The sequence below is a fragment of the Sturnus vulgaris genome, chromosome 14 (genome assembly GCF_052056855.1).
Source record: "Sturnus vulgaris isolate bStuVul1 chromosome 14, bStuVul1.hap1, whole genome shotgun sequence".
NCBI lineage: Eukaryota > Metazoa > Chordata > Aves > Passeriformes > Sturnidae > Sturnus > Sturnus vulgaris.
The window spans coordinates 10,492,959-10,520,740 of NC_142256.1; the positions used below are offsets into that span (position 1 = coordinate 10,492,959).

The 27,782-nt window shown below is 53.0% G+C and overlaps 1 protein-coding gene and 1 pseudogene across 2 annotated transcripts; one reads left to right on the top strand and one right to left on the bottom strand.

The window, feature by feature from the left end:
- On the bottom strand, nt 1–27,782 carry NALF2 (NALCN channel auxiliary factor 2). The gene is made up of 3 exons (XM_088173123.1): nt 26,991–27,782; nt 9,502–9,673; nt 1–9,054 (listed from the first exon to the last, which is right to left on the bottom strand). Exons 1-3 carry the CDS (start codon nt 27,780–27,782, stop codon nt 8,651–8,653), a joined length of 1,368 nt encoding a protein of 455 aa, XP_088029249.1. The 3' UTR covers nt 1–8,650.
- On the top strand, nt 2,697–4,291 carry LOC106859017 (SAP30-binding protein pseudogene; annotated as a pseudogene). The gene has a single exon (XR_015806733.1). The product of XR_015806733.1 is annotated as an SAP30-binding protein pseudogene (transcript).

The window sequence follows — 27,782 nt, forward strand, 5'->3', positions numbered from 1 at the left end:
TTATCATCAATTCTTAACATTTTATTTCTTTACTGGGTTAAACAAGGAGCAGAGAAAACCTCGGCCCCAAAATACAACAGAACTGAAAGCATTACAGGTACAGAGACTATTGAACACAGAGAGTAGTAGGATAATATTTTAATACAACTGAATTATAGCATGGGATTGTGTTTTTGTTGGGTTTTTTTTGTTTGTTTTTTGTCAAACCAGTTTGGAAAATAAATGTAATAGGAACTAGTGCAAAAAAGTTCTAAACATGAAGCACAGTGTATAAAATGGCATAAGAAAACTGTCCCCTCGAGGACACAGTCACTTTCTTATGACAGAAGGGAGAAAGAGAAACAGAAGGGGGGTGGGAACAGAGGGAGGGTCCAGGAGGCGGAGGAGGAAAAGCTGGAAAGAAAGAGAAACCGGGCCGGGGGATTAGAAAGGATACTTTGACTTCAGCAATGTTGGTTTGTGTTTCACCACCACGCACTGGTAAAGGACCTGGTCGGGGTCGGGCCGAGCTCTGTCACCACCCACATGGCACAAGCACTTGAGAAGGGTTCGGGCAGCAGCAGCCTGGGCACTGCAGGGACCGGGTCCCCCTGAGGTCCCCACAAGGCCCTGGGACACCCAGCACAAGGCAGGGAGCCCCAGCTCGGAGAAGGACACGAGGGGTTGGGGTCTCCTCCTGCTCTCCCTTCCCACACCCCTCCTGAACACAGCATTGGCTCCCTCAAGGACCAGCACTTGGAATTTGTTCCCCATTTCCACCCCCGTGCTCACGCAGGAGCATTTCCCTTTTGAAGGCATCCTGAGGCTGTGTCCAACAGGAGGCTCAGAGGAGCTGGATTCAGTTTGGGTTGGAACAGAAAACCAAACCAAACCTCCATCAGAGGGCTGGCTGGGGATCCCCAGGAATTCCTCCCAGGCATCAGCATCTCTGATTCCCACGGGGAAGGTGTCCCTGCATTCCCAAGGTGTTATCCCAGCCTGCTCAGCCAGGATTCACTCCAGCCTGTTCCCACCACGGAGCCACCCAGCCTCCTGCCCTGGAGAAACTGGCTGGATGCTATTTTAAGGAGAGCTGGTTGGAATTCCTTACAAATTGCTATTCTCTCCCAATCCGCTGCTGCCCGTTCCAACTGTGCGAGCAGAAAAAGTGTGATTGTTATTTTATTTTATATTTTTTTTTTGCCTCGTTTTCTTTTTGGAAAATGAAAGGGTTTGTGGGAAAGGACTGTTCTGGATGCATTTCTCAATTTGGGGAAAAAAAAGAAGAAAAAAAGAAAAAAAATTGGTCATAATGATCAATCTGGCTTGTTTTGACAAGTTTCAAAATTAAAAAAAATCACTGTCTGGCTCTTTTTGTCTTTTTGTTTTGCAACTGAGGCATGTCCAGTTCCCAAATACATTTAAAAATGGTAAAACCAACCCCAAATTTCATAAGCCAAACCTAATTCTTGGGGGTTTTTTGTTGAGTTTCAGTTTATAACAAGCGGAGTTGTCGACTTTCTGGGCTGAAAAAAGATCATCCTGAAGTGCTAAAAAGGCTGGAAACCACTCCTGGCCTGCCTGGAACACAAGTCCTGGAGATGTGGAGCAGGAAAGGGTGGAGGGACTGGATGGAGACAGGATCTCACCCATCTCCTGCCCAGGCCTTAGAGAGGGGCTGAGAGCCTTGATAAAACCCCAACAACTTTTAAAATTTATTTATTCCTTATTTTTTTATGATCCCCAATTAAAAATAGTCCATCCCCCATCACAGCATTCCCTCTGTTCCCTTCCTCCTTCTTCACAGAGACATGCAGGGCTGGGAGGTCCCAAAGAGCCACCTGGACCAAGAACACCCAAATGAGCTGCTAAAATCCTTCCATTCCTGGAATAAAATGGACACGTGGAGGGGGAGCTGTGCAGCTCCAGGGCTGCTGGGATCCAGGAGCTCCGAGCAGGCTCCTTCTGTGGGAGAGGAGATGATTTTGGGCTTGTGTGATGGTGGTACCTCCAGCTGGGATGCCCCTGAGCTAACTTTTGGACTGAAGGAGATCCTTAACATCCAACCTGAAAACCAGACACGGCCCTTCCCAACTTTTCCAGTCTAGTTTAAGAGAGATTTAACCCCCAGGGATGGAGAACAGCAGGGAAGCACAAAAAGCTGATACACAGAATTCCCTGCCCATGTGTTACAATGTAAGATATAAACAAAAGATAGGTGGGGCAGTGTTCTTTATCTTCTCCATGACTCAGCCCTGATAAGTCCTCCAGGGAAGCAGCAGCCACTCTGTGGGGAGCCATCTGCACTAATGGGCCATCAGGGTCCCATAGAACCACTGATCACCCCATTGTGAGATGCTCCACCCACGGGGAGGAACCGAACATTCCTACCTGCATATAAACTGAGGCTTGGAAAACCACGGGAGCACCACTGGATTCCCAGAGGACAAGAGCTCCAAAACCACCACTGGACCTCCAGAGAAGAACCAGATCTTTCTACAACATTACTGCTTCGACAGAACCACATCCATCACTCCAACAGGACTGCAGCCACCACACTGACCCACAGGCTGTCAGGTTGTATTCTCACTCTGTCAGTCTAAGCCAGTGTTTCTGTCCTACTGCCTTTAATTTTCCTATCAAATTGTCGTTCTGACTGGAATCTCCTGCTGGTTTGCTTTCAAACTAGGGCATTTTTGGTGCACTCCTGGTGGCAGATGGCAGCGGTGAAGAGCAGTGTCCTCTCCTTGCTGAAGGTTTATGCCGAGGACTCAGAGCTGGAGTCAGACAGCGAGGACAAGGTGTCCCCTGGAGCACCCATGGGACAGAAAGGAGGCTTGGTATCACCTGGGTATGGAGAGGATGACTTTACCTGCCTGGATGGGGATGAGGAAGATCATGGGAACAGCAGCCAGTCAGAAGATGACGATTCACAGATTGAAAAACCTGAGGCTGGTGATTTAAAGGAATTCCGAGAAGTGGAGGAAAGAGATCCTCAGGAACTGGTTGTCTCTTTTTCAGAGAGCGTGCAGAACATGTCTCCAGATGAGATCAAAATCCCTCCTGAGCCTCCTGGCAGATGTTCTAACCAACTGCAGGATAAAATTGAGAAGCTGTATGAGAGGAAAATGAAAGAGGGCATGGATATGAACTACATCATCCAGAAGAAAAAGGCATTTCGCAACCCCAGCATCTATGAAAAGCTGATCCAGTTTTGTTCCATTGATGAATTCGGTACAAATTACCCAAAGGACATGTTTGATCCTCATAGCTGGTCAAAGGATTCATATTATGAGGCACTAGCTAAAGCCCAGAATATTGAGATGGACAAATGGAAGAAGGCCAAGAAGGAACGTACAAAGATTGAATTTGTGACTGGCACTAAAAGAGGTACAACAACAAGCGCTGCTTCCACAACCACCACAACATCCAGCACCACTGTGGGAAATGCCCAGAGGAAGAGGAGGAGGAGCAAGTGACACATGTTGAGGAAGGGTCTCACAGAATGACTCCTAAAATCACATCATCTCATTGTGAGCTGAACATTCCTACCTGCATATAAACTGAGGCTTGGAACACCATGGGAGCACCACTGGATTCCCAGAGAACAGGAGCTCCAAAACCACCACTGGACCCCCAGAGAAGAACCAGATCTTTCTACAGCATTACTGCTTCAACAGAACCACATCCATCACTCCAACAGGACTGCAGCCACCATTTAAAGGCACTGCTACCACCCCACTGACCACTAGGGTGTCAGGTTGTATTCTCACTTTGTCAGTCTAAGCCAGTGTTTCTGTCCTACTGCCTTTAATTTTCCTATTAAATTGTAGTTCTGACTTGGAATCTCCTGCTGGTTTGCTTTCAAACTAGTACACTGCCCCACCACTTTCTTTCAGAATCCAGGAATGTTTCTGTCCTCACGTTGTCTTCACCAAACCCTACAGACATTCCTTTCCCAGATGGCAGCAAGAATGGGATTAGGATGAATCACAAAATGAGGGTAATCTGGGCTATGGGACCTCACTTGCTTTGGCTCTGTGGAAATCACGGAATCCCAGAGTGGTTTGGGTTGGAAGGGACCTTCAAGACCATCCAGTTCCACCCCCTCGCATGGGCAGGGACACTTTCCACTTGGAGCCCAGGTTGCTCCAAGCCCTATCCAGCCTGGCCTTGGACACTCCCAGGGAAGGGGCAGCCACAGCGTTCCCAGGCAAACTCAACAACCCATCCCAAACCACCACGTTCGGTGCCACCAGAGACCAGGAGGCACCTGCAGAACTTAGCACAGGGACACTCCATGGCCTGGCCTCGCAGCATCCTGCCCAGGAGCAGCAGCTATCTGGGATTTTCCCTTTATTCCCTTCCTCCAGGCAGCAGCTGAGCATCTCCCAGCCCTGCCCGCGGCCCTGAGTGGCAGTGAATGAACTGCCCTGACATCTCCTCTTGAAGCAAAGCAAAATGTGTTGAAGAAAAACCAGTTCCAGATGTTTTCCCAGTGTTGCCAAGTTACTCAACATGTTCTGCTTTAGTTGTCAGATGCTTTCAAAGCGATTTCCCTAACTCCGAGCACGAATGGTGAGGGCTCTCCCTGGGAATCTTCTGCCTGGGGCTACCATGGATCTGTATTTTCATAAGAAAAAGACTCAGCTAATGATTAATGTTCCCCAGAGGAAGCGGGGCCTTTCTTTGGGATTTTTCTTCAGTTATTTTTAATTAATTTGTACAACTGGCAGCTACATGAAAGTGCAAAACCCGGGAATAGCACTGGACCCGGCTCCCATTGCTCCTTCTCTCCGCCCACACCTGGAGCTTGTGGAAACATCATCATCCCTCACTTCCTTGGGGATGAGAAACCCCCTTACCAGGGAGGAATCACTGCTTCCCACTGGGAATTTTCTCTGAGCAAAGAGAAGTTTGTCCACTGAAGGAAAAGTTGAGTTTTATGCATTAATATCAACATGGGGCATCTTCTTTACAGAGAAGAGATATGATCATTGGATGAAAAGGACAAAGCCCCTTGGGTTTAAGTTCCTGGTAGGATGAATCATTTAGAGCTTGGGTTTTCCAAGGTGGCTTTGGGAATGTGGAAAGCATTTGGGATTGCAAAGGGCCCCTGCTCTGGTGGACACAGGGCTTGGTGTAAAGCATCCCTGGGCACACAGGGTAAGGAAGACCTTCCCCTCCTTAACCAGGCACATTCCTTTTTATCCAAGCAAACTCCCTCCTTTTCCAGGCACATTCCCTCCACTTTGTAATAAAAATAATGCCAGTGGTGTTAAGTGAGACAATGTCACTGTCTGCTTCTAGGGCTGTTGTCTCAGAGAGCAAAGCCAGAGCACTTGGGGATGGAGGATTAGGAGGTTGTAATGTCAGACCAAAGGCAGGAATTTTAACCGACGGGCTCCTGATGATGGACTGCTCCATACACCGCTTCCAGCTGCTCCTGCTCTGGGAACAGCCTTGTCTGGATCCGTTTAAGGAGATTGGCAAAGTGTTGAATGCAGCATATGGTGCCCTAAAACCACAGAACTTATTGACAGCAGCCCAGACTTGCTAAAGGAAAGATCTCCTTCCAAAGCCTAGCTCTGGGAAGACTCAGCACTTTCTTCCCACTTGCAGCAGGTAAAGTCTATCCCACGCTCCCAGAGTGGATCTGCATCCCTTGAGCTCTCTCTGGCATCTCATCCTTTTGGGAACAGCCCCTGAGAGCTGTGGCCTGGAAAATGCATGGATCTCCTGGGGGGCCTCCTCAATCCCAGTGGATGAGGCTCAAACCTCTCCAGAAGCCACCCAAACCAGCCCAGTTCTGAAATGGCTCCACTTTCCGATTCACTGGGATGCAACGCAAGCTCCTGACCTCCCAAGGGAAGCCTCCAGCTGGTGTTAGGGAAGGTGAAACTGTTTCTCACAGCAATCCCTGCCAGCACCTCCTGAAGATGAGTTGGGTTGTTGGATCTCATTTCTGCAGCTCTGTGGAAATCACAGAATGGTTTCGTTTGAAGGGATCTTAAAGCTCATTCTGTTTCACACTCTGCTCTGGGCAGGGACACCTCCTACTGGACCAGATTGCTCCAAACCCTGTACAACCTGGCCTTGGACACTTTCACAGCTTCTCTGGGAATGCCACATCACCCATCACCACCCCCAAGCCTGGCCTGACGCTCCATCACCAGTCGGACACAAGGACTTTGGGGCAGGGAGAAGGACACACATCCCTCAGGATGGTGCTGGATCTGGATGTGGTGCAGGGACTGAGGCTGGGCCACCCTGTGCCTGCCAGCACTGCCCAGTGTCACATATGACACAATGAACAGGGCCAGTGACTCAGGGCCACTTGCTGACACTGGGTTACTCTTTTCTCTCCCGATGAGTAGCTCCAAGATTGGACACAGTCTATCTCTGAGAGAGGCGCCTGGAATTAGCTTAACTCTTGGCAGTACAGGAGAAATCTAATTTCCTTTGGGATCCGGCTGTCTGGAGGCAGGGATGGGGCTGTGCTCCCTCCCCTGGCCTGCCTGGGAGCTTTTGCTCCTTGTCAGAGCAGCTCCACAACCCACTGCTCACAGAAAACCCAGGGATTGGATCCCGGTCTGCAGAACTGCTCCATGTCCAACTGCTCTGATTAGTGTAAACTAGGCTGAAATTACATGGATGTCACGAGGAACAGTCAAATGAGAGACATCCTACTTTTTGGGTGGCAACAGCAAGGGAATCTGCTCGGGAAACACTCTCCATCTTCCATGAGCACCACTTCTCCCACCCCAAAAACCATGGGACAATGGGATCACAGGCCTCGTCTCTGCAGGACTTTGGGAACAGGCAACTGGTGGTGTGTAAACATCACCCCAAAGCTCTGAGATTCAAGTCAAAGCAGGAATCAAACATTCAGCTGCTTCTCAGAGCCTCTTTGGTCTGGAAATGGGCTGGAAATGTCGGGAAACCTGTGCTTCCCACGAGATGCCTGGTACTTCCTTCTTCCAGCCGGGCAGGAAGTAGCTTTGCTCATGGGGCTCTGCTCACGGGGCTCTGCTTGGTTTTGCTTCACCTCAACAGACAAGAAACCACAAAACTCCTACAGGTCATCAACTCTGAGACTTCTTGCACCCTCACAGGGATCTGGGATCAATTTGGGATGCAGCAGGACACTCCTCCTGCTCTATCCCTGTCTCCTGCAGTGACCCACGCTGGGCTCTGCTGTAGGTTCCTGTCAAGAGCCAGCTGGGAAACAGAGGGACCATCCCAGTCCCTCTGGGAGCAGGGAGTTGGTTCACATCTAACTCCTGACCTTGTGCTAAAACACTCTCTCCTCCTTCCCTGCCCACACCCAGGACAAATTACAGTCCCTGGTGCCTGGCCTGGAGGCACCACCTTGCAGTGTCCATGCTGGGAACAGTTCTGGTGGGTGGGTGGAGAATTGTGAGTTTCCTAGGAAATGACCTGGGGATCAGATCTTAGGAATCTGATGTGTTTGGGGCTGAAACCCTGGATATGCTGAGCTCAGGTTAAAAAACCACCCCAAGTGAGCCGAACGAGGCTGCACCAGCCAGCACCTTGCCCGGCCAAGTCCAGCTGGGCTCCCAGAAATTTCCGGATCTGGGGGCATCCATGGATTGAAACTATTCACAAAAATGCTCCTCCCTAGCTGGGCTTTATTAGTGCTTCTTTGTGTGGGAGACTCTCCCTCCAAGCCAGATTTCTCCAGCCTGTTTGCCCAGTCCTCCTGCCATCCAGTCAATGATTTGTAGCTGGGAAGCATGGAAGGATGCCTTTGGGATTCCCTGCATCCAACTGTTGCCACGTGGGAACCCTCTCCCTCACAGCCTGTGTGCTGCTGGAGTCACATCTCCCCAACTCCTCACTGAGACCAGTCCCACCAGCCAGGGAGGACAACAAAAAAGGCTACACCAAATCATCAGGACACTTGGCAAAGTGGGATGTGGGAATGCTGGGGACATCTCTCCCGCTCCGTGCCTCCTCCCTCTTCTCCTCCTCGCATAGAGGAGCAGGAAAGGCCAGGCTAGGGGAGCAGGTTGGGATGCAGTGAGACCAACCCCGAGTGGTACCACAGTGCAGTGTCGCAGCGTCCCACTCCTGTCCCCAAACGCCACCAGCGAGGCAGCGCCGAGCTGAGGACACTGCGCCCCACCAGGCTGGTCCTGCCCCGAGCCGGCGGCTTTTCCCTGGGACAGGAGTGGGCCAGGCTGTGCTGGGAGGTGCTGCCCCTCCGCCTGCTCCCTCGGGATTCACAGACCCAGGAGAAAAGGAACGAGGGCTGGGCTGGGCCGACCGTCAAACCTCGGCAGGCGCGGGCGGGGGAGGCGCGGGCGCCCAAGGCACTCGCGGCAGCGGCCGGGGGACACTCGGCAGTCCCATGGGGACACCCTTCTATCCAAGGGACCCCTCCCTTCGGTCCCCCCACCCCCGTGCCGTTCCTGCGGGGCCGGGAATGCTGCCCCTGCCCGAACCCTTCTGGCGCCGGGTCCCGCAGCCCTGTGCGCGTTAGAGACTCTTCACCACGGGGATGCCCCGCGCGAGCAGCTCTTGGGGGATGTGCGGGGGTGCGTGTGAGCCACCCCCAATCCCGTGCCTCCCATTGGAGGAATAGCATGTGCCCCCCTTATGGAAAAAGATCTGGCGTTCTCCTTGGAGGTCGGCTCTGCCCTCTGTGTCACTCGTCCCGTGCCACGCTCTCCTCCAGGGCGGGCGGGGTCTCCAGGCCGAGCCCCCCGGCGCCGCCGCCGTGCACGCTCGAGAAGGACACCATGGTGTGGAGGAGCATCAGGACCAGCACGCACAGTCTGATCCTGCTGCTGCCGAGGCGAGACCCCGCAGAGACCGGCAGCAAGGACGGGGAGCGGGGCTGGTGGTACTGGTGGTGGTGGTGGTGGTAGAGGTGGTAGTGGTTCTGCCTCTGGTGATGGAGGTGGGGGTCGTGGCGGTGGAAATGGAGCGACTCTGACGCCGTGGATTTGGGGGATGTGTCCTCGTTGCTGTCTGGGGGGTGCTCGCAGGAGTCCCATTGCACCTCGCAGCACTTGGCCTCCTCGTCGGGCAGCTGGTTCTCCAGCAGCCCTGAGGGAAGGAAGGAAGGAGGAGGAGGGGTCAGCGGGACATTAAGGATGAGCCCTGGTGCCCACCAGTTGTGGGATGGGCACACCTGAGAACCAGGACACCCAGACAACCCCTGGGACTGGCCACAGCACATCTGTGAGCCTGCACACACCAGCAAGGTGAGCAGAGGGCTCCCCAAATCCTGCTCACAGCATTTCAATATCCCCACCCTGCTTTAATCCATCACCTGCAGCTCCTTCCATGCTTTCAGTCAGAGGTAGGACTTTCACCTCCCGGGCTGAGATGTTGCTGTATCCCCAGTAACTCCTTATCCCGTACCCTTGGCATCAGGCAATGTTTCCACACCCACTCCGCCCAGACAAGCCTTCCAAACCCAGGAAGTGGCTTGGAAATTCCGCAGGGCTCACCATCACCCCCCGTGCCCGGTGTGAGCCCGGCCCTCCTTACCCGTACAGATGAAGCCAGGCAAACCTCCATAGATCAGCTCGTCATTGTCCGGTAACACGAAGGGGCACCTGGTCTGCACCTCCAGGCAGTATTGCTTGCATGGGATCCGCTGCCGGCACTGCTGCTGGGTCACGTTGAAGTACTCGGAGCACAGCCACGCCTTGTAGACAGCCTGGGGGAAATCATGGAGAGGGACACGTCACTTCCCAAGCACTGGGATAGCTGGAGCATCGCAGTGTGAAAGGGGATGGGAGAGCTCTCAGCTCTCGTGGGAAATGTGTGTTGGAGTCATTTGTTGAACAGCTGATGGATTCAAACAACCCGCTGGAGTGTAACAATGGTGGAACTCGCTATCCAGCTAAATCCACCACAAAAATAAAGCCAATTACCACATGCAATAATGTCCCCCACAGACAGGCACCGTGACAGATTCTGCCAAAGTCAGTCACCCAAGAGTTCAGTCTGACACAAAAATTCAAATGCTGCTTATCACCCGTCCCAGAGCGTCCTCCTCATCCCCAAGACATCCCACTGCTCTCCTGGGAAGGGGAGGGATTCTCACCTCCTCTAAAGTGCCTTGGCCTCCATCAGCTCTGGACAGCAAGACACATCATGGGCTGGTCTTTACTGGAAATTTCCTGCTGGAAAAGCTGCTGGACAGAACCAGCTGGGATGCAGCACATGCAGCCACTGCACCTCAGGCTTGTCCCTCTCTGCCACCAATTAACACCTTCCTCACCTTCCCCACCAGGTCCTGGGAGAGATTCCCAATTCCCTGACATCTGGAACTTCTGCTGTGCCATTTCTTTTGGCTCAAGGGTGAAACTTGTTCATTTTCCATGGATGTTCTGGCACTGGGATGTACCAGTGGTCAGGTGTCTCCATGTGCTCTGATCACCTTCCTGATACTTCAAGCTGCTCTTGGCAACATTTCCAGAAGGAAGAGCACCCTGGGGGTTCAGCTGTGACTGCAAGGCTGTTCCACATTCCCTGTTTCTCCAGCCTGTCCAGTCCTAGGTTTCCCTCTTCCCTTCCAGCCTCCATGTGCTTGCACCCATGGCAGACCGCTGGGCACATGGCCTCAGTTACAACCGTATTCCCAAATTCCCCTTATCTCCAGCATCAGGCATAGGGGAAGTCGTTTGTCTCCACTGGCTGTAGCAGAGAGGGAGGGAGAGCTCTCATTTCTCCTGGTGTGCATCATTCCTCAGGCTGGAAGGAACCTGTGGCACTTCCAGCTCATCCATGAACTCACGTGGGTACAAGTGACAGCACCATGGGTCTTGGGTTGCAGTGCAGGATGTGACCAGAAGTATGTATTCTATCACTATCTGTTCAAACCAGGTGGGGCAGTGATCCTTATCTCTGTGGGAGATATTCTCTGCTAATGGGCCATCTGTTAAACCAGGTGGGGCAGTCATCCTTATCTTTTCCACAACCCATCCTTCCTCCAGGGAGATATCTCCTGTTAATGGGCCACTGCATGACTGATAAAATCCCATTGTGAGATGTTCCACCCAGGGTGAGGAGCCAAACATTTCCTATCTAGATAAAAACTGAGATTTGGAACACCAAGGCAGCCTTTTTCCACTGGATTCCAGAGGAAAACCAGACCCTTCTACATCATCACTGGACCTTTGGAGGAAAACTGCACCCTTCTCCAGGAGCACAGAACCACATCTGTCACTGCAGGATTGCAGCCACCATTTAACGGGACTGCTACCAACACCCTGACTGATGGGGTGTCAGGTTGTATTCTGACTGTCAGTCTTTTGGGTTTGTTCTTTGTAATACTGTATTTCTATTTCAGTTTTTCCTAGTAAAGAACTGTTATTCCCATATCTTTGCCTGAGAGTCCCTTAATTTCAAAATTATAATCATTTGGAGGGAGGGGGTTTACATTTTCCATTTCAAAGAGAGGGTCCTGCCTTTCTTAGCAAACACGTCTTTGAAACCTAGAAATATGGTCATTCCATGACCACATCCAACTTCCTTTGAAACCAGCTAGAAAGGGCTCCCTGTGATTCAAAGGGAATGAGTTTCCCCTCCTTTGCATGCTTAAAGAAACCCTGTGCTTCTCCTTCCAGCTGCATTTTAATTTTCTGGAGGCTTTAAACCCATCACTTCTTTGTTTCCCCACGTTTCCTTTGTTTGGACCATGGTGGTGTCTCAGGATTAAAGATGGTTGGGAAATTCCTGGCAAGTTATTTTAGTTTGGCTTTTTTTTTTTTTTTTCCCTGGAAAATGCCAAATCATGAAACCCAGAATTTTCACAGAATTGTGTTAGCTTTGGTGAAACTTTTATCCCAAAAAGTTTAATGGGTACCAGGACACAATTTATGGAGTGAACATTTTGGAGCAGTCCCCAGTACCGTGGCCAGGGCTTTCCCCTGAGATGTGGGAATGCAGGTGTTGTTCCCCTTGTCCTGTTGGATGTTAATTAGTGGGACACAGTGGAATGGCTCCAGAGGACGGAATGACTCTACAGAATGTGAGGACACAAGCAGGAGAGTTTCCAGGTCTGGATCTGCATCCCTGAACATGGCCCTGAACATGGAAGTGTTCAGGGCCAGCACCCTGGGATAGTGGAAGGTGTCCCTGCCTGTGGCAGGAGGTGGGATGGGATGGGTTTGAGGTCCCTTCCAACCCAAACCATTCCGTGACTCCACGATCAGCCTGAGCTGATTCCCTAGATCCAAGGAGGAAGAGGCCATGCTCCAGAGGGGCCACAACCCCCACTGCAACACATGCCCTCCCTGATGACCTCTGCTCCCTTGGGAACAGTGTCAGGATCAAGGAGAGACAGGGGCAGCAAGGAGGACACAGCAGAACCCCTCAGTGGGTGGCACATGGCCCTCTGCAAGGACCAAGAGTTTTTCTCTGTTGGGAAAGCAGGACCTGTCACTGCTGCTATGGAACCTCAACAGGATGTAAAAGGTGGTGATAGAGCTCAGGGGACAGTGGCACCTTCCACTGATGGAACACACCACCAGAGGGTGTAAAATGGGCTCCAAAGCACTCACTGACTGCCAGGATTTATCCAGACAGGCCATATCCTTATTCCAGTCTGAGCAATCAACAAATCCCTGCCTGGACATGACGCTGTTGTTTCCACATGTTCCAGACACACTCCAGTGTAATCTGGAGCAAAACAGAGAGAGCCTTATTAATTAACTTAATTATTTGGGCTGCCTTTAGAACTACAAGGAGGGATTTCCTGAGAATACCCCGACCCTCAGAGCATCTGGCAGCAAGGGGCTGGACAAGCTTCTCCTTCCCCTGGTGACCATCCTTGGTTTTGGAGAGCTGGGGTGGATGACCTGCCTGAATTTGAACTGGCTGAAGTCAGGTGGGTGGATTCCTCCCAAAGCCATGAAGTTTTCAGGATTAAAATCCAGATGGATTAACTAAACCACAACCAGCCTGTAGTTTAAAGGGGAATTACGAACATAGAAGGAGCTGGATGGACACCACTGGTGTGCCCAGCCCCATCTGGGATGGACACCCTGAATCCATTCCTCCAGCTCAGCCTCTTTTCCAGCCCTCATCTGCCTTAGGATAAACATCTCCATCAGTGGGACTTCCTCGTGTTTCCCAAGGAGGTTGTTTTACAGCACTTATTTCGCTGCCTACAAGTTTTCCTTCATACTTGACCTACATTTTTCCATCCAAAAGTTCACTCCCTTCAATCATTCCCTCCACCATTCCCTCTCCCTGCTCCGTGTTTACACATCTCTAATATTTGCAGATGTCTCACGCTCCCCCTTTAGTCACAACTCAGGCGAGCTCGGCTGATTTACTCACTCCCATTTCCTGCCAGTCTTCTTCCCAGCTCCGAGTCTCTCCCACGCTGCTTCCCAGATCCCAGTCACATCCCAGCTCCCACCTGGGCTCACATGCAGCCTGGCATGGAGAGTACACTGAGAGCTCCAGCAGAGGATTGTGGGTGTCACCTGAGCTTTCCAGATTTGGGTGGAAAAGGCAGCCGGAAAGGAGATTTCCCAGAGCTTTGTAGGAATTCTACAGGAATTTGTAGGAATTCAGGTTCATCCTGCTCTCATGTAGAAATAGAGCTGGCACATGCAGGCTCTGCATGGATCCACACACATTCCCCCTAAAATGTTTGTGATGATTCCCATCAGGGAAGTGTGGCAGAGGGCTGGGGTCATGCACAGGGACATTCTATGAATTTAATGAAAATATGGAAAGAGAGACTGTAAGGAGCTGGTGATACCACCAGGGTGGGCAGAGCTGGAGCACTCATCCAGAACCTGAACCTGGCTGCCTTCCATTCTTCCTTCCCTTTCCAGAGCACCTGCCCTCCCTGAGGGAAGCACTGACCCCAGCCAGCCGTTGCCATTCCCTTGTGGCAGATCCCCCAGGTGCTGCAGCAGGAATTCCTGCAGCTCTGCAGGATGGAAACTGCCTGTGTGTACTCAGAAATAGAGACATCCAAGACCTGCTGGTCTAACAGGTGCCTTCCAGACCACTGGGATCAGGCTGAGACACAGGTGGATCTCCAGGAGATCCCAGAGCCCTCTCATCACTCACCCACAGAGATCCACGTCACAGACAAGGAACAAATTCCCTGGGATGTTCAAGGTTTTGGTATCTCCAAAACCTTACCCCACATAACCTCCTTAGTTCTGCTGTCAAAAAGGACATGAGAATTTAGGATAGGAAGAACTATTCCCTGCTTACATCAGCCAGGAAAGCTGCCTTGTTTGCATCCTTGCCCTCTCTGGATTCTTCAGGAAGCAGGCTGGGTTGCAGTCAGTGTTCCTGCCATTCTGGTTTGGCTTTGGCAGATCTCCAGCCTGGCCAAGTAAATATAAGTGACCTCAAGTCCAAAATAGCTCCTGTTTGGTGCCCTCTTCCTGCATTTTTAGCTCTGGAGAACTGGCTGCAGGACTCTGAGAAAGCACATGGAATTTGGCTGCCTAGGAAAGGAGCCAACTTCAGACACCCAATTTGTATGGAAGGAGGAGGACAGGCTATCTGTCCACATCAGAATTCGGCAGGTGGGATGAAAAACCTCATCATAAAAGACATTAAAAAAACCCAAAATGAATTGGATTTCCAATAGTGAATTCAGCTCCCTGTCTCCTCACACTTCCAGTGGTATCTGGAAGCAGCAGTCAGAGGGGATGGTGCTTTCACAGGGAATTCTGTGCCTGCCTGCACTATTCCATGTCTCCTGCCAGTACCAGGACAGCATTCCCCACCAAACAGATTTTCCAAAGACTTTCTGTGTCCTTAGGATTTCTGCACAAATTTGGCCACTTCAAGGCCAGTCCAGTATGTTGGAAACACTGGCATTGCCTGTGGAACCATCCCAGCTACGTTTTGGGAGAACCCAGGAGCAGGAATGGAGCAGCATTCTCAGGATGCACCATCACTGCAGAGGATGCAGTGCTTGGGATAGTTTGGATGCCCACTGGGAAGGCCAGCTCTAATTAACACAACAAAGTGGTGTTTTCCCATTTGAACAGGAATCAATGCTAGGGAAGTTTCCCCAAGGAAAATCTTACTAATGGCACAAATATAACAAACCATTCTCCTTAATTAGAGGCAGGGGTTGGGGCAGCACCCCCGGCCCAAAATCCACTTCTCTGGAAGGGGGAGATGCAGTCTGGAAGGCGGAAAGGGAAACAGGAAGCCTTTCCCTACAAAATAACCCCAGAAGGAGACCTGGGAGTGTGTCTGGACCAGGGGTGAAGATCACTCTGGAAGCTGGGCTCTGCCATCATGACTCTTATCCTTTCCCTCTTCTCACTCAGCTTCCAACAGGGATGGCAAGAAAAATCCCTGCCTGTCCCTTCCAGACCCCCAGCCTGGAGCAGCCCCCTCCTCTCTCAGAGCAGTTCCTGGGACTCACATTTCCATCCTGGCCTGAGAGGAGCATCTGGAGTGGCTGTGCCTCATTAATCTTGGACACAGGGAAATGAGCACTGCTAATGAGCAGCTCGGGCAGCTCTCCAAGCTCTGGCACATCAGGATGCAGCGCGGGAAGCAGGACAGGCTGGGGGAGAGAGAAAAGCCCCCTTGGATGGCAGAGGATTAAGGGAATACTGAGGTCCAGGGCCAGTCAGGAGGAGTCACAAACACATCTGCAATGTCCAATTACCACTGTATTCAATTTACTCGGACAGTAACAATGTGGAGCTTTAAACCAGCTTTTCTTAGACTTTTTAAAAAATTATTCTTGTTATGGGCTGTTCCAACATCATCTCTGCAACAGCTGATTTTTGGTTTCTTTGATAGTTCTGGAGTTGTTATCCTTGACACATTCACATGCTCTGAGTTAGGAGAGGGGGGAGAAAAACACCAACCCAACCCTAAACCCCAACAACTGGACAGGATTATGAGATTTGTATTGTTTTTCCTTAATTTTTAATATAAAGTTGCCTTTTTCCTGGCGATGACAGCACTGGAGCCACAGCTCCTCCGTTTCCCAACCAGGGGAGCCTGTGCCCATTGTACCCAGCTCCAGAGGGCATGGAGGGATGGGGCTGCCAGCAGGAATGCCTGGGACATGGATGGGGATGGGGATGGATGCATGCAGGCTGCAGGAACAGCACTGCTGGGAATCCCAGCTGGACTGGATGCTCCTCAAACACCACTGGGAACTCCACATAGAGCTGCTGGGCTGGCTGGTATATGCCCGTTCCAGGCTCTCCATTAACCTGCAGCCCACCCCTCTCCAAGGCTGGTTTTCCCAGAATTTCTCCCCCAGCCATCCCATCCGTGACACCAGTTTGCATCCTGCTTGTTGTGTGTCATTCTGGGCATAGGAGGGTCTGGGTCTGGCACTGACCAGGCTCATCCTCAGGGAAGATCCTGGGCAGTGGAATGTCCCCAGTGGTCCCCAATTGTGGCTTCCCACCTACATGCCACAGGACCAGACCATATCCCTTTGACCTGAGTGATGAAGTCACTCCCAAATTACCTGGAAGCAACTTGTTAGAGCTACTCACTCAGCACTCAATCACCTCATGAAGCAGCTGGTAGTTTTAAAGTTTAAAACTTCTAGTTTTCATTTTAAAAGGAAAGCATTTTAGCTTTAATTCTGAATTCTTGTATTAAATAGATCGTTTGAATGCTCCTTCTTTTAGAAGGAAAAGCCCCAAATTGCCCCCTCCAAGCCACTCAAACCCAGTCTGAGACACACAACACCCCAGGAGCTCATTGGTCAAAACTAAGAGAAAACAGCTTAAAAGTGTGACCCCCACATACCTGACACACTCAAGGCCCGGGTAACAACTGTCACACTATGTCATGATATCAGGCAGCTCAACACATGCCTTGGGAAGGATTGGAGTGGGAAAGGATGGGAGAACCAGCATCCCAACCTGTCTCTGCAACCACACACACACACCCCCAGCACCCAGAGGTGATGGGCTGGGGGATGGCAGTGCCAGCTCCCAACCCTGGGAATGCTCTCAGGGGACAGACACCACAGTCACAGCCTCCTGGCTTTGCTCACCTGCTCATGGCACTGAGGGCAAAGCTTGGTCTCATCCCAGCAGATGCCACAGTGCCCTTGGAACAAGCCCAGGAGGAAGAACTTGTGCCTGTGGTTGTAGCAAAGCAGGAAGCATTCCCTGGAAGAGCAGAGCTTGTGGAGTTGCTTTGGACACCTCTGGCAGCTCCTGTGCTGAGGGGACAGAGCACATGGCATCCCAACATGGCCATGTGCCTGTGCCTATTGATTAATCACAGTAATTAATGGCACAGCTGGATGAACAGGAAGGCAGTGACCACTGCCAGGCCCTCCTGCTTCCCACAGCCACTGCCTGTCTCCATGCATGTCACAGGTCACTCCACGTCCCTGCCCAGCAGTGACTGCAGCCCCTTCCCTCCCACCACAGCTTCCACTTTTCCCAGTGCAGGCTGGGATGTGGCTGGAGGTTACCCCCTGCTTGCCACCCAGCCCTGCCCAACCACTCCTACAGCCCCCAGCCCCCTGCAGGAGGCTCCTGATCCCAAATCACTGCTACAAAACATCCCAATTCCCATGGAGTATTTCCATTTCATTATCAAACTCCACCTCGGGGTAGATGCATCCTCTCTCCAAGGGGGGTGAGCACGGGGTCACAGTGCTCTGCTCACTGACATTCCTCATGTCAATCTCCTATTCAGTGCCCCCTCCTCACATGCTGGGTGTGTCCCCTGCCAGTGTCTGGGACAGGGTGGCCCAGCCATGGTGGGCTGCCCCTGGGCACTGCTGCCAGACCCCAGGCACAGCCAGTCCCTGTCCCAAAATCCCAGCCTGGAAGCAGGGTAAGGTACCAGCATTCTCAGGCTGCAGTTAGTCCAGGCTGCTGCTCCCCTTTCAAAAGGGTCTTTAGAGACGGGAAGAGCAGCTTGTCAGGAAGGCGAGGCCAGATGGAGTGTGGAGGTTTGTGTGGGAAAGGGCTGGACACCAGAAGCCAAGGACAAACAGCTGGTGGCCAGGGAGAGAGCAGCTCTCACTGGCATCTGGAGGGTTCTGTCCCTGTGACACCACATGCCATGCCCCAAGGTGGAAGAGAGGAGACCAGGCCTCCAGTTCCAAGGCCTCACCACACTCTGAGAATAGTTCTTCCCAATATCCCATCTATCCTCTGGCAGTGGAAGCCATTCCCTGTGTCCTGTCCCTCCATCCCTTGTCCCAAGACCCTATCCAGCTCTCCTGGAGCTCCTTTAGGCACTGGAAGGTGTTCTAAGGTCTCTCTGGAGCCTCCTCTTCTCCAGGTGAACACCCCCAGCTCTCCCAGCCTCGACTCCACCCTTGGAGCAGGCCTGTGGCCTCCTTGGCATTCTCTCCAGCAGCTCCATCCTGTACAGTCCCTCACCTGCCAGCCCCCAGTGGATCAGATACCAGCCCATCCTACCAGCCCAGTGACTTAAAAAGTAATTAAAGACCTTTGCAAAACTGAAGCTGAACACGATGGAGTTGGGGACAGAGGGAAAGTGAGGTCCCTGCAATCCATTAGGATGGCTTGAGGAATTCACTCCCATTAGATCCTGCTGCAGCCAGGGGCTTAGCAGGATTCAAAAGTGGATTAAACATTTATACAACTAATGAGAACATCCTGTTACATTAGATAGGATATAAAAAAATAAAGGCGAGACACTTCAGTGCCACAAGCCATAAATTACCCACCAGTGATGGGGGTGAGGGAGAAGTTTCTCTGCTCATCCCCCTTCCAAGGAAGTGGTGAGGTTGGAAAATTGTTCTCAGGACAGTGTGAGTGTCCAGTTCAGAAAGGGCTTGTCACAGCAAGGCTGTTTTGCATCCAGTGCCTATGGAAGGGCCCAATCCTGTACTGTGCCAGGAGCCCCTGACACAGCATCCTGTGAACTCTCCCTTGGCTTGGGTGGGAATGGGACAGGGTGTAAGGTAGCAAGAGGAACCTGGTCCCTCATGTCATCCTTGTGCACCCCACGGAGATGGGCAAGCAGGATCTGGCCCATCCCTGCTCCCTCACGGAGCAAACAGCAGGGAGACAGGAGCATCCTGGCTCTTAGGCACCTTCCATGGTCACAGGGAAGTGCACAGTTTTCCATGCTCATGCTGGGCCTTGCAGCATCTCAACTTGTGCCCACAGGTCCCTTAAATGCAAGCAAAGATGATTTTGATATTCTTATCAGCACTCCTGGCAGCTCCTACTGCTGGAGACACACAACAAGCCATGGCTCATGTCAGACCTGAGAGCTACAACCTCTGGTTTCTTATTCCTGGCTGAACACCACTTGCAGAAATCTCCCTGTCCCTTCCAGGGGAGGAAAGCCCCAGGATAACTCTGAGTCTCCGTGGTGAGCAGCAGACAGGCGCTCCTGGCTGGCATTGCTCCTCAGGCAGCGAATCCCAAGGGATGCTCTACTGTAGGGAAACCCCATTCCTGCTGCTCTCCCCTGGAGCAAGCCCAGGATAGGCTGGGGCTCTCCCTGTCCCTGTCCTTGTCTCTGTCCCTCTTTATCCTCTGCAGAGTGAAAATGCTTCCTCTGCATTCCCATGAGCGGTCCCAGGACCACTCTCCAAGCCAGGCTGCCACCCCAGAGCTCCTGGTGCTTCCTGACAGTCTCATTTGAATGGGAAAACGAGAAATGATGACAAACAAGCAACACAGCACGGCAGGAAAACGCTGCTCCCAGCACACACAGGCAGAGACCCCCGTGGGTTCCTCCTCTCCACATCCAGCTCCATGGAAAATGACACAGAATACAACCAGCTCCAAGGAATATGACGCTGAAGATCAAGAGCAGGTCAGGGAGACGCCCAGGTCTGAAGGGGGCCGAATTCATTGCATTAAAGACAGAAACACAGCTCCTGCCCTGCCAGCACTGCTCAGTCCTTCCCAAACTGTGGCTGTTCAAAACATTCCAAGAAAATTCCACTTACCTCCTCTCCCTCTGTAACCACCAGCAATGGGGAATGCTTGAGACTGGTTCCTGCAGGCACAGGGTGTTCCAGGCTCCCTGATCTGGGCAAATCTGGGCTGCTGGCACAGCCCTCACCAGGAAAACCCCCATCCCAGCCACTTCCAGGTCCCCTCTCCAGCTCCACCTTTGCTCTCTTGTCCATCCGCAGCCTCCACCCACCAGCAGTGCTACAGAGCTGCCCTGCAGGGATAAGATTCCAGCCAAGGTGCCAAACACGTGCATCTGTTACTCCCAAGAGGATGAGCAGGGCAGGTGGCATTTCCTTCTCCAGCCAGGACCAGAAACAGCAGGATGCTGGCACAGGCAGCGCTCTGGAAAACCAAATCCTTGCCAGATGAGGCCATTTCATGCTGCTTTTTTAACAGAGTGGCCACATTGGCAGCACCTGTGGGAGCCAATGCTGCCAGCACTGCTCTTCCTGTGACACCCCAGGAGCACAGCCGGGAGAGAGGCCCCAGGGAAGAGGCAGGAGCTGGGAAGAGGAGCGAGGCTGAAGCAGGCGAGCCATTCCAGGCAGGCAGCTGCCAGCTCTGCCCACGGGAATGGGGCTGGATGGAGCAGCGTGGACAGATGGCTACTTCTTGCCCAGGCAGCTTCCATGTCTCATTCACAGATTTGCTGTCCCTGAGTCATTGCCCTTCAAAGGACAGCAGAGCTGAGCTCCTGCGTGGAGCCAGGCATGAGTCGCATCCTAATGGCATCCCAGTGACAGCGGGAATAGCCCCCGGCAGCCAAGTACATCCTGCCTCTGCTGCCTGCCTGCCTCCCACCCTGGGGGGAGGGCAGTTCTGGAGCCCACAACAGAGGAAAAGCCTGTGGGGCATCCCTAGGGACAGGCCTGGCGCTGTGGGATGTTTTGACAAACCCTCTCTGTGTGCCATCCTTGGCACTGCTCAGCACCGGGGTCAGGCCAGGCCATGTGTGAGCCTGCTGGGCAGGAACAGCTCCTTTCCTGATGGAAAAGAATCCTGTCCTCAGGCAAGGACCAGGTGAAACCCGTTGTGAGGGCAGGTCCAGCTGGGCTCAAGCAGACACCCTGTGCATCCTCTCCCACCTCCCTGTGCTGGTGTGGGAGGTGCTGCCTCCTCTCCCTGGGATGTGTGCGGGGTTGGAAGGCAGCGTGGCACCAGCAGATCCCTTTGTCCATGGGAAGTACGGATCACTGCCTGGTAGGAAAAGCAGTGTAGCAAGACAGCCCTGATCTGGAGGACCACAGGCAGCCTGTGACAATGGATGTGCACAGCAAGGGGGCTGGGGGCTGTGTTGTTTTCCTAGATCTCACATTTTGCCAGTATCACCACACGTGCTGCTGAGCTCCTGATTCCCAGAGCCTTCCCACACCACACAGAACAGCTGGATACCTTCCATCTCCAGCTGCTGAGGTGACATCTCTGAGGAGCTCATCCCACCCTGCTGGCGAAGCCCCTGTGCCTGCCATGCTCCCAGAGATGGGCATGCATGGAGAACCTGGGCTTGCATCCGGCACTGATGGCAGCAGGCATCCGTGGCACTTGGAGCTACTGGTGACAGTCTGGTAGAGACAGATGTCACCCTCCCTCGCTGTCCCTGCATCATTTGCTGCCCTGCCTGTTGCTCCATGGAGACCTGCTGCTGCTTTGGGACACTTGTGGGTTGTCCCCACAGCACCACTGACAGACACAGGTAGGACAGGCAGACAACAAAGACTGACAGACAACCAGCACAAAAGAAGCAACCAAACACCACCCAATGCCCCCATAAATCCCTCCCATTCGCACCCTGACCCCACTCCAGGCTGCTTCACCTCACAGCACCTGTGAAGGTTTGGCTCCAGCCCACCAAACACTCCCAGGCAGCTTGAAATGTCTCAACCTCAAGCAAGACTCAGGACTGTCCAAGAACCATCTGAGCATCCCCACTCCTGCTGGGCTTGCAGCCCTCCCAAGTCCCAGGTACCACTGGCACATTCCTGACACCTCTACATCTTTTATTCCATGGGGCAAACTCCTTCCATCAGTTTAGTTTTTCTTTCTCCTGTTTTCAAAGCCCTGATCTCAGTTTCCAAGGTACCAGACACAAGGCAGTAGAATTAGGCTGTGCCAGAGGCTGCAGCCACAGCACCTGCAGACCAAACCCACCATGGTCCTTTGGCCCAAATTCTTTATACAACTGAATCACAATTTTGTGGGGCTGCAAAAAATTCCCTTTGCTCCCATGGAATGGGTGGGGAACATGGAGTGAAACACTTGGCTAAGTTTGTGCCCATGCAAGCTGCCAAATGACTGCACTGATCTGCTGGAATTTCTTTTGAATTCATTCTGGAACCTTTTTTCACCTCATGAAATGCTGGCCAGGCTGGTTCTGGAGAAGCTCTGGAGTTCACACAGCCCCTCCCAAGTGCTGCTGCTCCTGGTGCACCAAATGCTCCACAGGGGAACAGGTCCAGGGTGCAACTTTGCAGTCACTCAAGCACAGATCCTCTGGAAGCCTCACTGCTAAAGTAACTCCCTTAAAAAAGCACAAAGTTTTGGTGACACCACTTTTGCTGTGGTTCCCAAGTGGCCTTCCCTCCGTGCAAGGAGGCATCCAGGCTTGGAGCAGGAGTGCACCAGGCTTTGTTTTGATTTGCCAATTTAAATATACTCATTTTTCTGTTGTAAGACAGAACTACAGGATAAGCCCAGCCCAAAAACCCTCAACCTTAACTACTTTCGTGAAGGTAAAACACTGCTTTGGTTCCCCCAAGAGGTGTCCCTGGCACTGGGGTTACCCCAAGACGGTGTTCCCAAAGCTCCTGGTGCCAGTGGGCTTGGGTTTCCAGAGCACGTTCCACAGGGAGGGATGCTCCGTAGGGATGCTGATTGCTGCTGCTATTTCTGGTTAAACAAGAGCCAGAAAACAGGATCCCAGAGGGTGCTGAACCTGGGCACTGGGGATTTGCTCCTTGCTGTGCCTGGGGTGATGCCAGAGCAGGAACAGCCTCCATTTCTCACATCACTGCCGCACAGAAACATCATCAAAACCTCGGTAGAGAAATCCTGCCCTGCCAGGGGTGCCAGGGAAACCAGAGGTGCAGAACCAGATCCCACAGCCACGCAGAGAATCCTGATAATCTAATTACATCTGAGATGCTACAGGTCCTGTCCAGCCCAGCCTGCCCAGCTCTGCTGACAGCCCCCTCCTGCCTGTCAGCCCTTCTCTCTCCACAGCTTTGTTTCTTGCAGCCTAATGACTCCTTAATTCCGCAGGCTTTGTCCCATAGATCTTGATTTGCCCCAGGACTGGTGGGAGAGGGCACTTTTGGGAGCTGTTGGGGAGGGAGCCAGCACGCAGAGCTTAGCCTTGGCACTAGCAAAGCTCTCATCTGGTGTCTGAGCTGGAGCAACACTGCTCTTTTCCTGTCTGGAAAGATAGGAAAAAGGCACAAACGAGCCCTAAGCATCCCTCAGGGCACTGCTTTGGAGGGACAGCGATTTCCTCCTGCACGAAGCCTGGGCTGACAGTTTGACTGCTGCTGCTGCCCCACATTCCCTGATGGATATTTGACTCCAATATCCACATCCCCAGGATGCTCCAAAGTATCCCCACAACTGCTCGGTGCACCAAGTTCGTTGTGTCTTGCAGTGACAAAGGGTACAAGTCACAGCAACAGGCGAGATGGAGGCGGCCAGCAGCTGCTCCTGACTCAGTTAATGACTTTTCTCTCTTATGTTCACAAAAAAACCTGGTGTTTTCCACCTTTTATCCACATCATCTCTACCTAGCAGCATCACCCAGCAGCTGGCAGGCAGATCCCTGCAGCATGAGGTGAAATGTATTTGAGAAGATGGATGGACCTTGTGGATCCACTTTCCTCACTTCCTCCTGTTTGCTGGATGCCAGTGCCCCATGCATGAGTGTTCCTGTGGGAGCCAGACCCCCAAAATCCCACCAAATGGGAAATGCAAACAATAAACCCCACAAGTGCATTCTCATGGTTTACTGTCTCTCAGCCACAGGGATTTCTGGGGTTAGTATTAAGAGTAACAAATAAAACATTTCCAGGGAGTGATTTGGAAGTTGACTGGATGGGAATAAGAACACATAGGAAGTGGGATCTGCCCAGGAATGATCCCCAAGCAGAAAACAAAAAGGGAGAGTATTGCAGCACCGAGTAATCTCAGCAGCTGAATTACACACAGACCCCACCATTTAATGGGATTCTTATCTCCTAGGGAGACTTTGGTCCAGTCTTCCCCAATCTCCAGGCACAGACAGATCTGGGGTTGGGATGTCTAGGTTGCTGTTTCCCCTCCTGGCAACACCTGCCTTTTCTCCCCAAACCTGAGGGCAGCTCTCAAGATTATTTATTAACTGGGACTTATGTGTCCTTCTAAACCAATGCACAACATTCACACGCTTCCAAATTTTTAGCTTGGGGTGAAATCTGCTGCCACAGGAAGGAACTGTCAGCTCCAGTTGGGATTTGGTGTTGCCGTTGTTTGAAATCAGGTGGAATAAAGAGCCAAAATCACTGGAGTGGTTTGGTTGCCACAGAGCTCGCTGTGAGCTGTCTACTGAGCCACACTTCTTTGGCACCAGATTCCAGAGGGATCCGTGGCTCTGCAGAGGGAGGTTGTGTGCAGGTGAGCTGGAGCTGCTGTGCTTCCTCATCCTCAGTTTTCCAGCTGCTGTTATAGCAGGGCAGGGATGTGAATGGGAAGCAGCACTAATGCTTCATGCACAGCCCTGCTCCCACGGTCCTGTGTCCCAGAAATATCATTTAAATCCTGTTTCTCCAGCTCCAGGGCTCCTGCAGCCAGAATCCTGCTGTGAGGGCTCTGCAGGAGCTCTCACACTGGCCGAGCTGCACATTCCACTCTGTTTTCCTCTGCTCTTCTCCTGTTTTCCTGTTATTTGCTCTCAGACGTTATCACCATCAAGCAATAGCTCTGCCATCCCTCACAAACAGGTATTATCCAGCATCTGGACGGGAATTACAAATTCAAACTGCTTCAGAAATCCCGCCAGCCACATTTTTCCAAGGCAATGAGTAACTGCAGTCCCTGCTCAAGTCCAGAGGACTCGAAATCAGGCCAAAACTCACTCGTCACCACAATGCTGGAGGGGTCTGGCATTAGCCTCAATTCACAGATGGGGAACAGCCACTGAGAGGGAAAAGCTGAGTCTCATGGATGAGAAAGGCTGGAATAAGACACATAAATATGGAGTGAATGGCCTTAAACAAAGCAGCCTGTTTTTCAGGAGCAACCAAAAGGATGGGAGCTGTGAGGGCTCTGGTGGGAGCCTGCAGACTCGGGCACTCCCATGGGAATTTCCCAGTGAGTGGCCCAGGGGAGTGTGCACAGGTTGTCCCTGCTGCTCCTGCCTCCTGTTGCTTCCCAAGTGCTGCCTGTGGAATGTAAGGCTGGAGCTCACAGATGCTCTAAGGATGCACTGACACAACACAGAACTAGCTCAGAGAGACAAGTCCTGCCATTACCTCCAGCTCTGCATCTCCCCAGCACATTTCCTGCTCTCCCATCAAGGATGTTAAACCCAGGGACACTTAATGGAGACTCATCAAAGCATGGCTCTATTTCTATATACTTTGGAATCTCAACATAATGATTATTTTCTCACCTCTTGCTTCTCTCTCTGGGTCTCCCAGCAGAGAAGGAAGCTCAGCCTGAAGTTGGAATGTTTATGCTCCACCAGACACGGCACAGGGAGATCCTGATCCTGCTGGGCCCCTGGAAGCAGGAGCAGCACAATGGACAGCACCAAACTACTCAGAGCAGGCTGAATACTACGTCCCTTGGAAATCACAGGGGGAATTTGGGAAGCAGACTGTAATTACCTGCCTTGGCCCAGGCCCAGAAGCTCCTGCTCAAACCCAGCTCCTCACAAAAGCGACCCTTGGAGTAGTGACCAGGACCTCACCAATGTGCCCCTGGTGCAAGACACCACCTCAGTGTCCCAGTGCTGCTCTTGATGCTGCTCCTGCACTTGCTCAGGGCATGAACATCACTTCAAGAGCTGCCCTGCAACTCCAAGTGTCCCTCAAAACTCCTGTCCCACAAGAGAAGCAGCCAACCCAGGGAGGAAGCTCTGCCACCATCCCTGTGGGGACAATGCTGTCACACACCCCAAGACACAGCTCTGAGCAAAGGAAGCAGGTTTAATTCTGGAGACCATTGCACTTCCCAGAGGTGATGTCTAGAGGGAGCGTGCACAGGTGAGCCAGGCAGCCTGGAGCAGGTGGAAGCTGGAAGCACCACAGGCTTGTAATGGAGCATCCAGCAAAACCACACTGGGGTCCAGTGGAGATCTGAACACAACTCTCATCTAGAAGAGGAGTTGGCTCCATCCAGAGCCTCGATCCCATTGATGCTGGGAGACACAACCAACCCATCAGCTTTCAGAACAGGGACTGTGCCCCAGGGCTGGGGACAGTCAGTGACACTGGGGGGAACACCAAGGTGAGAGGCACATCCCAGTACCCCTGGGCCAGCTCCCTGGGCAGCAAAGGTGTGAGAGCTGGAAAACAGCTGCTGTGTACAGGGAAGGGGCCCTGGCACCATGGTTCATCTCAGGTCACCACTGGTCTAATGACAGCCAGGCAGAACTCTGGGTTGTCCCAGGAGCAGTTGCAGGTCTGAGGCAAAGGTGAGGGGCCCCACACTTGCCCCAGCTCAGCCCCTGTGTGCACAGGGGTGCACATGGGAACAGGTGTGGGTGAGGTTGGTAGGGATTGGGGTGTCAGGAGTGGATTGAGGTAGCATGTCAGGATTGGGATGTCAGGAGAGGGGTACTGAGGGTGGGATGTCAGAATTGGGGTGTCAGGAGCTGCCTGTGTGTGCACAAGTGTGAAGGGATGTGCAAGTGCTCATTCAGGCCAAGTCCTGCTTTGCCTTCTCTGTCCCACCACCCTGTCCCAACCTTCCCAAGGGCTCCAGACCTGTTTCATCACCACTGCCAGGAGAGGTCTGAGGAACAGAGGGAGACGCAGCCTGCAGGTAGGTGTGAGAGCAGGGGGACCACGGTACCCCCACACCACCAAGCCCTCCGTGGCCCAGCTCACCCGGGACGCCCCCTCGTACCTTGCAGTCCGTCAGGCAGGATCTGACCGAGTACTCTTCCGATTGCAAGTACTTCTCCAGCAAGAGGTCGAACTCCTCGTATTTTTCCTGAGCGTGTTGGTCCAGCCGCTGGTACGCCTGGACGCAGCTGCTACAGGCCTCCCCTCCCAGCGCCCCGGCCGCCGCCACCACCAGGTCCACCATCAGGTTGTCCAGGCTGCAGTCCAGGCCGTCGGGGCCGGCCATCTCCCGCAGCAGGTCCCAGATCGTGTAAGTATCACAAAAGGAGAGGTTGAAGTTCCTGAAGTAAGCCTGCAGGAAGGTCCTTTTGGAGGAGGGCGAGGCGAAGAAGGGCGCGGTGGCGGCGGCGGCGGCGGCGGCGGCGGCGGCGGCGGCGGGGGGCGAGCGCAGGGGCGCTCCGGGGGCCCGCGGGCGCTGCGGGGCGAGCAGCCGGGCGCACGCCGAGTCCAGGTCCCCGCGGGCGGCGGGGCAGGGCCCGCCGGGGCCGCGGCTCAGGTTGCCCAGCAGGGCCTCGCAGCTGCCGCCGCCGCCGCCACCGCCCGCCGGCTCGGCCGCCAGCAGCGCCCGCGGCCCGCGGCCCCGCGGCCGCTCCCGCGCCCGCAGCTTGGCCCCGGCGCAGAGCCACAGATGGTCGGAGAGGAGCACGGTGAAGAAGAGGAGCGAGGCGAGCGACAGGCGCCATTTCTGCGCCCGCTCGGGGTCGGCGACCGGCTTGTCGCTGCGGCGCGGCGCGCAGCACACGGCCCCGCCGGCGGCGCCCCCGCGGGGGGACATCCAGGCGCCGCGGATCAT